Raw genomic sequence first — 14,456 nt, forward strand, 5'->3', positions numbered from 1 at the left:
TGCTGATCTACTGGAAGGGGGCTTTGAGCTGACATGACTTAAACATGTGACTAACCAGAGAATACTGAGGTCACAAAGTGACATTTTCCATTGTTTAATTGATCCCTGGTGGGTCAGTCCTGAGTGACTTCTTTTTCGTTTTTTCTCTAATATTGAAAAAAAGCAAGACAATTGAAACATATTAAGACTGAAATGACTGTGTTCATCCTATAAAATGCACACTTTATGTTTGTATGTTAAATAGAGTACAGTGTGTAAAATAACAGATTTTAATCCATTTTTTAATATTCATTCTATACTTGAGTAACTCTGTTTTAATGGAGTCCAATGACTCATTAGAGTGTGAAAAGTGCTTTGGTGTTTTAGCTTTTTTTTTCTTTGCTTAAGTTAATCTATTGAACACTTGAACACGTGAACTAGAATAAACTCCCTAAATGAATGAATTAAATTATAGGGAAATCGCCTTAAGGTTGGGGCGACAAGTCAAAGTCCTGCAAGTCAGAATTCCAAAATTATGCTTAGATTTGTAACATAGTATATGATATAAAGTACATCACTAAATTAAAATGACAATAAATTACAATCATAGTAATAATGTTAAAAAAGCATTATATTTGAATTTACCTATGGATTGCTCTATATTGTACGGTGCATGGTGAAAAGGCTGAGGCTAAAGCTCAGTTTTTAGTTTTGAAGCAAGTTGTGTTTTTCTATTAATGTAAAGAAGTGTCTTGTCGCTGCAATTTTTATACGTTTTAGACTATAGTGATCTTTTGTACATGCCCGCCTCTGCTCAGTGTCTCCATATGGTTGATACAGGCTACCATGTGTCCTTGAGGCTTATAACAAGCTGCAGCTCTGACTCAGCATTGTGAGTTGTACTGCTCCGGTAACCCGCAGGCTCTTACACTGGTACACCGTTATAGGACAGTTCTTGGTCTGCTTCCACACTATGTGTTTTAATCATGCAGAAAAGTACTGGACAGTTTTCCTTGCATTCTCAGGACCTCTATATGCTCTATGTACCAAACACTCAAAGAGAAATTAGGAAACAGGCTTTTGAGTATTCTGCACCCTCAAACTGCAATCTGTTGCAGAATTATTGGCACAACAGTATGAACAACATATAAAGAACAGTGTATTGATATCTAAAGAGACAATGGGATATTAAGGATTAATAGAAAATATCTTATTTCTGGGGTTCTTACATGAGCTTTGAGGTCACATTTTTATTTACAATAATTATAACACATCATGATACTTAATTGTTGTATTTTGTTGGTATTTATCAGAATCTAGAAAGTAAGATCATCCAGAAAATGTAAATAAAAACAAATATTTTCTGAAATATAATGAAGTAGTTAATAAGAAGTAAAGGCTCCAGATTGGTTTGCAAATTACTTCAGTAAATTAGCCTATCTTCAAACCTGAAATATTGTTTACAACTCACATTATTTTGGAAAGCCTAACACTTGTCTTTGGCCCATTTTAAAAAAAAGGTTTTCTCATTTAGCGTGAAAGGCCATACTATGTCTCTTCCGGTTTAATCATGGCTACCTGATGCTGACTTGACTTGGCTGCAAATCACCAAGGCGACGTCACGGCTCTGAAAGATCGCCCTCTGCTCCTCATCTCTCCATCAAGGCTGCGATCAGAGACATCTGCAGGGCATTTCAACTACTGACAGCCTGACAGCTCAGGACCAGAGTGTTATCCTAAAACAAGAGCACAAACTTAAATGATTTTAGCACCTAAGCAGTTTTATTTGTATTATTTTGATAACTCACTCTTGTCAGTGAAATGAGGTAAGAGTGTTGAAACAGCATGTCATACCAGGTCAAAGCGGGCCGTCGTGCTTGTTGACACTCTGGTGACATAGCTCTAGTTCGTGGGGTCAGGTCACATTAGAGGGACTGAGGGGGAAGAATACCACAGCCCAAAAATATCAAGCCCTCACTGGTACACAGTATTTTAAAATCCGATCCTGGAAGTATTTACTTTACTCCTGCATCAACAGGTATTATGTAACACGTGTTTATTTGCTCTCCCTCATCTATCTGGACAAGACATTTCCATCCTAATATAACCTGTTTGCACTGTAACCTCTCTGTAAATAGTCCTGCGTGTCCATGACATGGCGAAAACAAAAGGGAATCCATAAATGAGTACTTACTGCCATCTTGTGTCAGAAGTGTGGTGCTGCAGGCTCTGAGTTGAACAGAGTATACAAAAAAGTAATTATAAGAATAACACAATGGGCCTGTACACAATTAGATTTGGAAACCATTTTTTTATTTTGTAAATGGGTAAGCACTCAGACTGTACACAACAGATATTTTCTGAGTTTGACCCAATAAAACCAAAAGGAGCATCCAGAGACAAAAAGGGAGCGAGGGGATCTGGTATCAGTAGTGGGGCACAAGGTGAGTAAAGCTTTTCTTTCTCTAATATACCATACATCTGAAGCTTTTAAAATAACTTTGTTCTTCTGTCTTGAGTGGAACACCCTCCTGCCAGCTTGTCAAACCGTTGCTCTTGGTGAGTGACTTTTGTATAAAAAGACAATAAAACTTCAAAAAAAATTAAAAAATTAAAAATCCACTTTACAGAACACTTGAATTACAACGTTTGGAGGGAGAGAAAAAAAAAAAACAGTTATGTATTTTTGTCAGAACAAGCCCCGAATGTAACAGTCATTAACTCCATATGAGATGTTCTCCCCTCATGCAGACATCGGCAGGTCTGTCTGCACGTAGATAAATGTTACGAAGCACTGACTGAGTTCATGCCAAGGTTCAAAACACCTTCCTTCAATATAACTGGCAATATATAGTGCTGTGACCAGAGACGGACAGTTTTACACACTACACGTGTTATAAAGACCACATTAGTCCATTGATCATACTTTTCTTTTAATAATACAATATTTAAAATTAAAAGAATAGGCTAACTCTCTCACGACAAAGCTATGCAGATTATCATAGAAACTGATGACAAGACAATCTATTGACACACAGGCACAGTGCACAAGCTTGCAGGCAGGAAATGGAAAATAAATCTTTGTAGTTTTTAAATAGTACAAAAAATGTTTTTATTCATTTATTTATCTTTTTGTTTCAAATGCACAACTCAAAGTAGGAAGCTAGACCTTTGATCTGCAATCGTTGTTGCTCCCCAAACAGATAGATGGCGTATATTTAGCACAAGATCGTAGCTTGGAGTTCCTAAATCCTTGGCTGAGAAGCGGCAGCTCTGCTGGCATTGTTTTTCTCTTTCTCAACACTGAAGTGTTCAAGGGAGAGCCTCTTGAATCAAATATATGTGTATGATTGAATATATTAACTTACACTGCTGGCAAGGCAGTGACAGCCTGAATACACGTTCTCATTAAATGGGCCAAATCTAATCTGATGGTGCACACTGTCACCGTGTATGTCACTCTCTTTCCCCTGCAGCTGGTTGTGGGTTGATCCTGTATTTTTGTAACCATAACAAATCTGCTTATTATCCAAACACTGAACTGGGGCCTGTGATTAATCAATGCCAGCGCATCTGTGCGAGATGACACATCCCTGTAACAGACAAAGTGAAACCATTAACCTTGTAAACAAAACTTCACAACCACTTGCAGGTCAGACATGCAGGACAAGCTATTTTAATGAGACTAGCCCACAAGGTAAGAATCCATTCTAAAAACAAATGCAACAGTTTTACATTTTAACAGTACATGAACATGAAAATAAGAAAAATAGTTTCTGTATATTGTCAGTTCTTTTTTTTCTTTTTTTTTCTTTTTACATTTCTCATAATAATCCAATACTTGTGTGCGATGGCATTACAAACTGTAAGCACAATAAAAAGGAATCTATTCCACATCTGTACCAAGCAATCATTATAATAAGGGATTATTCTTAATAAACCTGACTGGTGAAATAAAATACCAATAAAAAAATAAAATAAATCTCTTATGACCTAAAGATTAATTCCTTGGGTGTAGTAAACATTTGATGAAGGAAACCAAAACTCAAAGCACAGCCAAAGTCCGCTCTAACCTATAGACTGGAGTGTGTGTGTGTGTGTGTGTGTGTGTGTGTGTGTTCTTTTAAATATGTCATTAAGGGCACTGGAAAACAAAACTCCTGCAGTGTTTCTCAAACGTTGCTTCTGCAAAAAAATGTTTTGGGTAGGGGTTGGGGGTTTCCCCTTTCCCATCATGCTTTGCTCTCGCTGGATTTAGTCTGTATGACGTTGTTGTGTTCTGCAGGGATCTCTGTCAGCGTCTTTGAGAGCTCTGCCTCCTCCAGTTTGCTTTTCTCATCAGCAAAACTCTTCCTGCAAAGGGGGAAGAGAGAATGCCCACAATTAGGAACATGGTCTTCTTAGCTGAGGGGAAAAATATTGTCCGTTATAAAAACACTTGAGTTGACCACGATGTAAACCATTTACTCTCCATGATGTCTTCGCCCAATATGTAAAAAGACATTGTATGTATTTAGAGGTCTTTTTACATAGCTCTTCACCACCTTGACAACAGTCAGATAAATTAAACAGATGACATACCCACATAATTCATCCTGTTTCTATTAACCTTCCTGTTCCAAAACAAACAGTGTTTACTGAATATTATCTATTAATCAGTTTATTTCTACTTCAAAGAGACTTTGATTGCACAGTAAATGAGCCCCGAGCTTGTGCTATGTGATACTAATGTTAATCTTAGAGCAGTGAGGCACAGAATCTAGATCCAGCCTGTAGCCGCACGCCTCCCTTCTGCAGTTCAGAGCAGGAAAACAAACACCTCATGTCAAGCTGCAGAGTCAGTGAAGCAACATTCAGCAGCCCGAGACTAAAGAGTCCGCCGTTAAAAGAAAATCCGCTTTCACACGTGGGAATGTGTAACTTTACAGAGAGTTCATCTTGTGGTATAGGTGAGGTTGTTTAGTTCAGAAATACACAGGTGTTTGTCTCAGCGTTATTGAAGTGCAACATGAAAGACTGGGAGATACTGCCATCTGGTGCACAGAAGGGAGTAGTGACACCACTGAGTAGGAACAAAGATCAACAGAGAATGTGCAGATTGTGTGTTTTAAATGAGCTCTATAGATCTGTTCATAAATCAGACAACTTCATCTGAAGACTCACTCTGGGGAATAAATCCACATCTGCACTATGTCTATGTGGTTTCATATTTTCACGACCTCGTAATGTTGTCTTTTTGATTTTATACCTATTCACATAAATGACTGAAATGTTACATTTCTGTCACGTATATGTGACATGGCGAAAGTCTGAATAGGGGCATTAATATTCTCTTGAATGTGGAGAAAAAAAAAAAAAAAAAAAAGGAGGCAATGGACTTCCACAATGGAAGAGAGTCACACGAAACGTCACATCACTCGTCTGATAATCCAAAAAACATCAAGCTTGTAACAAACCCAGTGTCATTACCACAGTTTACCATTACAATATTTCATATTGTGTGGTCAATGGCAAGATGCGGTGGTGAATGAATGGGCATACAAATTACACACACACTCGCGCGCGCACACACACACACACACACACACACAAACACACAGATAAACCTCTAGAGGGAGCCGTACTCATCGTTGACAGGAGGAGCAGTCTTGGCCAGAGTCTCTGATGCCTCCAGAACTGGGCCTGTTGGGGGTTCTGCTCCTTCACCATTGGCCAGAGAGGGCGGGCTGTCTAAGCTAATAAGGTCTGCGGGTGGCGCAAAAGATCTTTCGGTCCCGTTTGTCAACTCTAATTCTAAATCGACATTTTTGGGTCCAAAGTCAGAGGTTAGTAAGTCGTACGTGTTAGAGGGGGAGGTGAAGAAATCATTTGAAATCGGCGCCTCGAGGGCAGCGGGGGCGATAGAATTAGTAATAGGAGTGATGGGTAAAGGAGAAGAGAAGTTTGTGGCTGGAGTGTCAGTTTTTTCTGCATCGTGGACTTTATGAGCACCTTGGATCACTGAAGGAGGGCTGGCTGCAGCATCATTGGCACTGATCGTGATCTTATCTACATTTTGGTCAGTGCGTTTATTGTTCGTGTCAAACGCAGCAAGGCTGTGCACGCTGGCATCGGGGGCGGTCGTATCTAAAAAAGGCTCTTGTTTCAGAGGGGCAGTAGTTTCGAGAGTGGAGGCAGTTTGTACTGGTGTCTCTGAGTTTAAGGCGACAGTGTGTGGCTGTGTGGCGGGAGGTCTCGGAGCACGTTTCTTGGTGTCGAAGGTGGGAGAGAACGAAGGGGAAGACGTAGCGAGTGGAGACACAGGGGGGCTACCTTTAGCGTTCAGAGCGGCAAGTTTGGGAGAATGCCTACGCTTAGGTGGTATCGGTGTCACAGCTTTTGGAGCTTTGGTCCGTTCAGGGGTTTGAGGCGGAGAGGTTGTTTTCTCGTTTTCTTCGGGGGTGTCGCTCGCCCTTTGTTCGACTAACGGGGCCATTTTAGCTTCGACGGCAGACGTGGAGAAAAGGGGAGTTGGCGGCGCCGTGTTTGATTCTGGGGTCGGGGCCGGGGCCGGGATAGTGGTGGGTGAGGGGTCAGAGGGGTCGTTAGCAGGGGTGGACAGGCTACAAGTGAGAGTGGTGGTCTCGCTAGAGGGGCTGTCCTGAACTGTCGCGGTGGCTGTGTCAGAGTTGGTGGCTACGGAGGAGAGGGTGTCCAGTGCCAGAGCAGCAGTGAAAGCCGCCAGCCTGAGAGAGCAGGGAGAGAACAGAGACACACAGACTAGACACCAGGGTGACTGTGACAGAGGAAGGGTGGCTCGAAACGAGAGCATGCAGAGGGATTAGTTGGTTTTAGAAACAAACACAAACAGAGACAAAAGCAACTCAAAAACAGAAACTATTAAGCCTAGTGAGAAAAAAAAAAGATAGGGTGTCATGCTGTGAGTGAACATTAAAGGATACGTCCCATACACACACCAACATTGAGTACACTGACTAGGAAAAGCGATGGAGTTAAGAAAAGAACCAGTCTTCCTGCAGAAAACTACAGAACCACGAAGAACCACCTAGAAGGGTTAAACAGTACCAGTGACAATCTCGTACTGGGAAATCTAACTTTTCCAGACTGCTGATACGAGAGATGGCTTCCTAAGGTTGTCAAATGGCTTCCAATAAACTTGACCGCACTCATGAGGACAAAAGCCTTTCTGTGTCTTTAACTGGTATTGCTTCAACCTTGAGAAAACAAGAACGGAAATCTCCAAAGGCTGGAGAAGAAAAAACACAAAGTGCAGTAATCCCTCTCAGAGGGAATAAAAAACAGAAAAGCAACACGTCAGTGGACTCCACTCAAGAATGCTCAAGCTTTTTCAATCATTTCAAGGGTCAAATTTTTGTCTTTTTTTTTTGTTTGCCGTTCAATAAGATCATTATTCTTTGATGTGGAGTGCAATGTACAACAGCTTAAACGAATTGAGCGGTAGGCTGTGACGTATGTCTGTTTGGACTCACTCTGGCTCGGTTAAAGGTGTGGTTTCATTGGGTTCTGTTGGTCCTGCTGCGTTATGATTGGCTGTGCACTCGTCCTCTGTTCTGACTTCCACTATTGGCTCTTTGGATTCATCTTTGCTGTAACACAGAGAGACACATTTCCCCTTTTTGAAACGTCCTTCTACAACGAGCAGTTAAGACTGCAACAGTAGACGCTGATCATGTCAGTACAAGCGGTGGATGGATGTTTCAACTCAATCAAAGTCTCAATATGTGAGTCAGATAACTCCAGTGAAGAACTATGTGGCCGTATTTAAGTGAAGCTTCTATGAATCAACTCATGATGTCACCTCCAAATCAAATAGCTTCAAAACTGCCTCATTGTGCGTGTTAGATGATTTGTTATTTCATTGCTCTAGCCACTTTCCATTACACTTTTTTTTTTTTAAATAAAAATGCTCGATAGGAGCACCGCTCACAGCCGTTTTGTTAGAACAAAATACAGTTTTAGAAAGAAACCTCTTATTTTGATCTGGCCAAAGGTAAACGCCCCCTCTTGTCATTGTGCCACTCACATAAAAGCTGCCTTGCCCTCCTCCATGTTGTGTCCTTTGGTCCCTGTGCTGGATTTTCCGCAGAGGCACATGATGAGTCCACATTTGTTGACAAAGTAACAGGTGACATCCACGGCGAGCAGCAGGAGTATAAATACTACAACAAGGATCCCTGCCCAGAGCATGATGCCCATGGAGAGCGCTGCCTCGTCACCCATATCTGCCAGACAAGAGACAGGAGCAGGAGAGCTGAACAACTGTAGCATGACACGTTTTTTATTTTTTATATATATATATAAAAAAACATCAACTGCCAAGAACAACTGAACAAGCTGCTGCTACGCCTCTCTGATCCACAAATTCTGGCATAAAAAAAATAAAAATGCACTCACCTGCTTTGGGCAGCGTTACGATCTAGTGGTCTCAGCATGAATTATGATGCAGTGTGGTGTGTTTGTGTGCGCTCACATACGTTTTCAATATAATGCATCGAGGGAGACTTATGCAAAAGGCTTTCTTCAACGAGACACATCATGTATTTGGCCTTTTATTTTGCATTAGACAGAAGCGCAAACCAAAGCTTGTACGGCATTGCTGGTTATATGGGAGAGATAATGTGGACAAAATGAACATGAGACTTTTCCAAAATATCACACAAGGCTTTGTGGAGTGGTCACTGGCTGTGTAAACTCTGTCGTTATTATAGCAGACCCGTGCAGAACTCATCGACCCTCCTCTGTTTAAGACTCATTCAAGTCTTTAGATGCAGGTGAGGAATCTGCTGGAGAACAGAATGGCAGCGTGGTAAAGCAGCCACCTCTATAAATGTATAAAAAACTGTCTGTTTGTTTTTTAGCAATATTTGAAAGACATTACATGCATGAGAAATAGCTTCACTTTTTTCTTAGTAAACAGCACAAAAATAAACAGTTTTTCCTCATGATATTTCTGTTTCCAGCTTGTCAAACTGTACCATATTATTCTTATTATAAACATTTTCAGTTAGGCGTTTTCTGTTTTCAACAATGTAAACGTTAATGTTAATGACCTTTACAGTATATAAGCATCATCTCTTGAGTATAGTACAGGGTTTATGTAAACGGAAAGGCCCATCACTCTTTTCTTTTCTAAGCGCTATTTTTTTTTTTAATACAACTTCATTTCAATTCCACTATTGTTCATTACTGTAAACTGGCACCTCTCTGGAGTCTAGTACTGATGACTAGCTGTGCTAATGCTGTGTCGAGTGAAATCTGTGGAGCTGTGGGAGGTGGAGGATTTCCTATGCCTTTAGTCCATTTTGTCTGCCTGGTCTATTCTGGAGCTACGTAGCACCCTTTTCTCACCCATAACAGAGACGGGTCTGTCATGGACAAAGTCTGTGTTAAAGGAGTGAAAGCATCCAGAGAGACAGCCAGGCCAGAGAAAGGCAAGCTCTCCTCGACAGTTATGGTGTGAATTCCCCACAAAAACACTATGAGAGCAGGAGGACAGCGATGAGGGACAAGATGAGTGATACCAAAGTGCATGTCACAGATGAACAGCCCTGAGTGGCTGAGGACCACACGAAAAATGCACACAGGTCGGGACGGAAATGTTCACGTGGTCCACCACACCAATGTCCGGGACCAGGCAAGAGAGCAGGAACATTGAGAGAGATAGAGAGAAAGAAAGAAAGAGAGAGAGAGACAAAAAAAGAGTAAAGGAAGAAAAGAGAGGGGAGGGATGAAAACAAAACAAAGAGGGAAAAAAAGAGAAGGGTGGGGAAAACAGAGGAAGAGAGAAAGTGAAAATGAGTCAGGTCTGAAACCAAAAGTGAAAAAAAAAGAGGAAAAAAAACTGATTTCTTGCATTTTGGGGAGGATTAAAAAAAAAAAAACACAGCAACACATCAAAGCAGAAGCCCAGCACAAAGGGGAAAACTACACTGTGTTGGCTCGATGGTGACTCAGTGATGGGTGAGTGGAAAGTGCTTTAAATTGGAGAATGAATTAGAAAAGTAGTGAGGGATGACAAGATGGTGTGTTGTGATGTTTCAGCAAAGCGCTCAGCAATGCTAGCACCTAAAAAAAAAAATCTGACAGGAGGCTGTGTGTGTGGTTTATTTTTTGTACATTTGGTAAAAAACCTTCAGACCCTCGAAGTTAATCAGCAGTTATCAAGGGCCAATTTAGAGGTTGTTCCACACAGGGACAAAACTAATCAGTCTACAGTGAATACAAGTATAGACAAAAATACAATTTCATCCTCTGTTGTAAGAGCCTGTCCCAGTTCTGTGAGCACAAACTCAAGCTCATTTAACACGGGCTGTCAAATCTTTAAAGTGAGAGAAATCATCCATAAAATCTTTCCTGGCTCAACGTCATCCAGGAATCTCTTTTACTTTTATCTGTTGAAGTATTCAGTTCTTATTTATTCAGTTGGAGAGTTAAAAATAGAACGTGACGCTCTGGTTTCGAGGCTTTGAGTTTGGCTCCTCAGTTTTCTGGATGTTTAGTTCCAGTTAAATGCGAGTGATTTGAGGGAGGGGGTACCTGGGATGGCTTCTGGCTCTGCAGACGTCCTGAAGGACATCGATGCGGGCTGCGACTTTCCCTTCTGATTCTCTGCCACCACGTAGATATTGTAGTCGGTGTCCCACTCCAACCCGCTCAGAACCACGTACTCACTGCCGGCGGGCAGTCTGATCTCTGGCTTCCATTCTGATTCCTGGAGCTAATGATACAAAGAAAACACGGTCAATACGTATAGAGATGCTACTTTTGAGACAACAATTCATTAGCTTATTCCTGTCTTTAAACCCAGTTACTCTTTTGATTTAGAAATCATCAGAATCCCAAACTTAAGTATGTTAAAGGACCATAACTAACAGTATATGCTCTGCTCTCTGCTTGTCCCATTTAATCAATGGATGCTCTCTCCTGTCTTAAACGTTGTAGAAATAGTTGCTTGATGTTCATATCCATTCATTGACTTTGTCCATCAACAACTTAGGTTGTGTGAAAATTGTGTAAAAGGAAAAAAAAAAAAAAAACTTACTGGTTTATAGCGGACTAGATAATGTAAAATGGGGGAACCACCATCATCCTGCTTGAGCCAGCTGATTCTGAGGGAGTTTCCTTTGGGCTGAAGTATCCCTTCCAATTTTGGAGGATTGGGATTCCCTACAGGCACACAAGAGCAAGAGGCTGATTATTTAAAGGCATATTTCACAGATGATGAAAGTGAGGGGTTAATTTTATTGGGGAAAAAGTTGTATCAGTCCAGCAAGTACCTTTAAATGTATACAGAATGAAAAAAAAAAAAAAGGAAACCGGCCTCTTTGTTGTCTTTTAAGTCACTTGCCCTTTCTTAATCGCTTGCCTCATGATGGTACGTCTGAAGTCAGACTAATTACCAAATGACACACAGCCACATGCTTATCTGATTCACTTTGAGTTGTTGAGTGACATTCAATCAGTATAAAAATGCTGAGTGACATTCCTCCAGTGTCATATATGGCCACAGGGGAAGGGGTTATTTGTCACTGGCTGGAATGTCACCGCATCTTATAGAGATGTCTCAACAGAATGGGAAAAGTTAGTTCTTTGAGTAGTTGAATTGGAAGCAGGAACAATTGGGGAGGGCCAAAGAGTAGGTCTTTTGGGGTTTTCTCAGACTTGCTGTTATCAGTACCTACAGAGGTCATGGGTGCCTAATGCCCTGTGATGCTTTTAGGCAGCAAAGACTTAACCGATCAGGCCAGATGCTTCACAACAGCTCTTGTAGGACAAATGGCTGGAAGAGTGACTGTCATGATGCAGATTGCCTCCATGATGCTTTTGGTGAAGCACTTTGAATTGCCTTGTTGGTCAAATCTGCTATATAAAAAATAAATGCGTCTTGCCTTGCCTAGGCTCATGTCCACCCATCAGAGTGCTCACAATACATGTTAGCATCAGTACTGGACCGTGGAGCAATGTTACGACAGGACGTGTTCCGGTTAAATGAACCAAGTGTATCATGAGGATGGCCTGGTCTCTGGAGCATTGTATACGAGGAATCCTGTTGTTGTAACTTCGACACATGCAGCAAACATGACATTGTTCATTGTTCCTAATTCCAGAACTGTTCCTCGATGACAGAGGCTTCTTTTAACAGGACAATGCACCCTGCCACACTGCAATATGTGATGAGGAAAGGTTAGAGAAATACAACAGAGACTTCAATATTCTGACTTGTCCTTCAAATTCCCCAGATGTCAATCCTATTGAGCATATGCGGTATATGCTGGACAATGAATCAGATCCATCTAATATCTTTACATATGTCCCTTTCACACATAAATGGCTGCCATTTTTTTTTTAGATAATTCCATGACATTTAGGCCCTGATATTCAACAGAACTGATGTAACGGTTTCTTTAACTTGTATGAAGAGCAGTAAAAACCTGTGAGTTGGAAATGTTATATTTTTGCTTTTGTTGCGAGCAGACAAGAGTATAAAGCAGCAAAACCTCCCCTCCATGTGGGCATTTTCCATCACCACTTCCACTCACTTCTGGTGAATGTTCCAGACTATTACCTGCTGCGTTCCCACAATGGCTCACGCAGACTTCTTGAACTTACTCAGGGTATGACAGGAAAAAAAGCTGGGATGAACAGATCTGTACTGTTTGCATCCACACTTTACACAAAGAATGCACATTGCGTTTTTCAACGCTGTCTTGTGTTGTCTCATTACTTTACTTGGTGCAATGGCATTAAATTAAATGATGTAATCTAATTTACAAGTTGGTATCCAGATATCTTGGGGTCACTTTTAATTCCCCTTTTAATTGAATTTAAAGAAACATCTAAAGTCAGTTATTCAGCTGTGTCCTTTCTGTAATGAAGAAACACTGCCAACCACTTTCTGATTCCAAGAGCTTGGATAATATATTAATTGGTTTGTCTTCTTGGGTCTTCACTATTGTAATCCAATGAATCCTTGTTGAAGCCAAGAAGCTGTAGCATGTCTACAATGAATCCTGCTGCATGATAACTTATCTACTGTGAAGTCAGACCATGGTGCCAGCTGTAATACACTGGCATCCTGTCAAATCTACGCTTCAAATTCTTCCAATTACTTTTACAATTTGGCTCCACCATATGTCAATGAGTTTCAGATCTCATTGAGGTCCAGTACACCTCTCTAGTTATCGGAACAGAAACTCAAACTCTCCCAAAGTTGAGGACTTTTTGTGATGGAGCTCATGTTGTTCTGACTCCAAGGTTAATTACTTCTCTCTCTCTCTCTACGTCATACCAGCAAAAAGGATTGTAAACTCGCTCTCCAAGACCGTTTTCTTCCGATTCTTTTTCATTGTATACTAACACAAAAATAACACATGTTCATGATGGTCTGTGGTCATACTCAGGTCATACTCAGTTTGCATTTAACATCTGGATTCAATCGGTTGAAGTTAGTTGATTAAGCCTTCGATGCATGGAAGTCAGGCTAAGGTTAAAAATGATAGAGTGGATGAACACGCTGAGCAGAGTTATTACTCTTAGTGTGAATAAACGCTCAAATTCTTGATCGAGAACCAGAGGAATCTGCTGCTTGGAGCTCTTTGGATATTGATTATGATTCTCCAGTGATTAGAGGAAACTGTGTTTATTACACAGCTGATTTATAGAAACACATCCTACAAGGAGGAGAGGTAACATCCCTTTAGGTGGTGGGTTATCAATAGGCTCCGCATCAAGTGTGATATTAAACACTCTTGACTGTTATATATTACCGTGAAGGCGGCTCTGGCTCGCTCTCATTTATCCTGCTGAGGCGAATGTCTACAAGACTGATTAAAAGGATTTAGGTAGACAAATGTTACATGAATGCATAGATGCAATTAAAGGGTCGTGTCACTGGGGGTTCTCCAATTAATCTATGACATCTTCTTTCATAAACCTGAACCAGTAAGTTACCTTCTGCCGAGTGGAAGAGGATCATCAGGACCATGCAAAACAGATAACAGTAACATGACATGGCACATGTGAGCGGTTGATAGAGGAAGAGGGACATCAAAGAAAAGAGAACAGAAGACAGATACAGAAACATACTGACATAAAACCATTTAAAGCTTTACATGTGATGAAAACAACAAAACGCTCAGACATTCCTCTGTTTGAGTTTTCATGTTACAAGTGACATTAACAGTTTCATCCTCTTGACTTTTTTTTAATTATTATTATTTGCAGTGCAACTAACTAATCAGTGCTGATGAGTCTTATGCAAACGTTAACGTTCCCAAATAACACCAAATTGTTGCAGCCAGAGGGAAAACGAGCTCATGAAAAACAGAGATTTGTCATTTATTTATAAAATTGTTATTTGGCCAATTAGTTCCATGCGGGATGTCAAAAATGGGGTTAATATTCTTATTAAGCTGGATACGTTTGAAATAGAATCTACGGGTGACAAACAGAACAGG

The 14,456-nt window shown here is 40.7% G+C and overlaps 1 protein-coding gene across 8 annotated transcripts in view; it reads right to left on the reverse strand.

Moving 5' to 3' along the window:
* Positions 1-2,270: 2,270 nt before the first annotated feature.
* Positions 2,271-14,456, reverse strand: part of ncam1b (neural cell adhesion molecule 1b) — a 69,109-nt gene continuing 56,923 nt past the window's right edge. For 5 of the 8 annotated variants that reach the window (XM_079353490.1, XM_079353487.1, XM_079353488.1 and 2 more), the window contains 6 exons: positions 11,042-11,166; positions 10,537-10,717; positions 8,024-8,222; positions 7,470-7,586; positions 5,604-6,704; positions 2,271-4,332 (listed from right to left, as the gene is read on the reverse strand). In XM_079353490.1, the coding sequence (XP_079209616.1) occupies positions 4,212-4,332; positions 5,604-6,704; positions 7,470-7,586; positions 8,024-8,222; positions 10,537-10,717; positions 11,042-11,166 (1,844 nt within the window). In that variant the 3' untranslated portion in view covers positions 2,271-4,211. Of the gene's footprint in view, positions 4,333-5,585; positions 6,705-7,469; positions 7,587-8,023; positions 8,223-10,536; positions 10,718-11,041; positions 11,167-14,456 lie in introns of all 8 variants that reach the window. The other 3 variants (XM_079353492.1, XM_079353493.1, XM_079353491.1) reach the window with 2 other exon arrangements.

Source organism: Symphodus melops (assembly GCF_947650265.1).
Source record: "Symphodus melops genome assembly, chromosome: 10".
Taxonomy (NCBI): domain Eukaryota; kingdom Metazoa; phylum Chordata; class Actinopteri; order Labriformes; family Labridae; genus Symphodus; species Symphodus melops.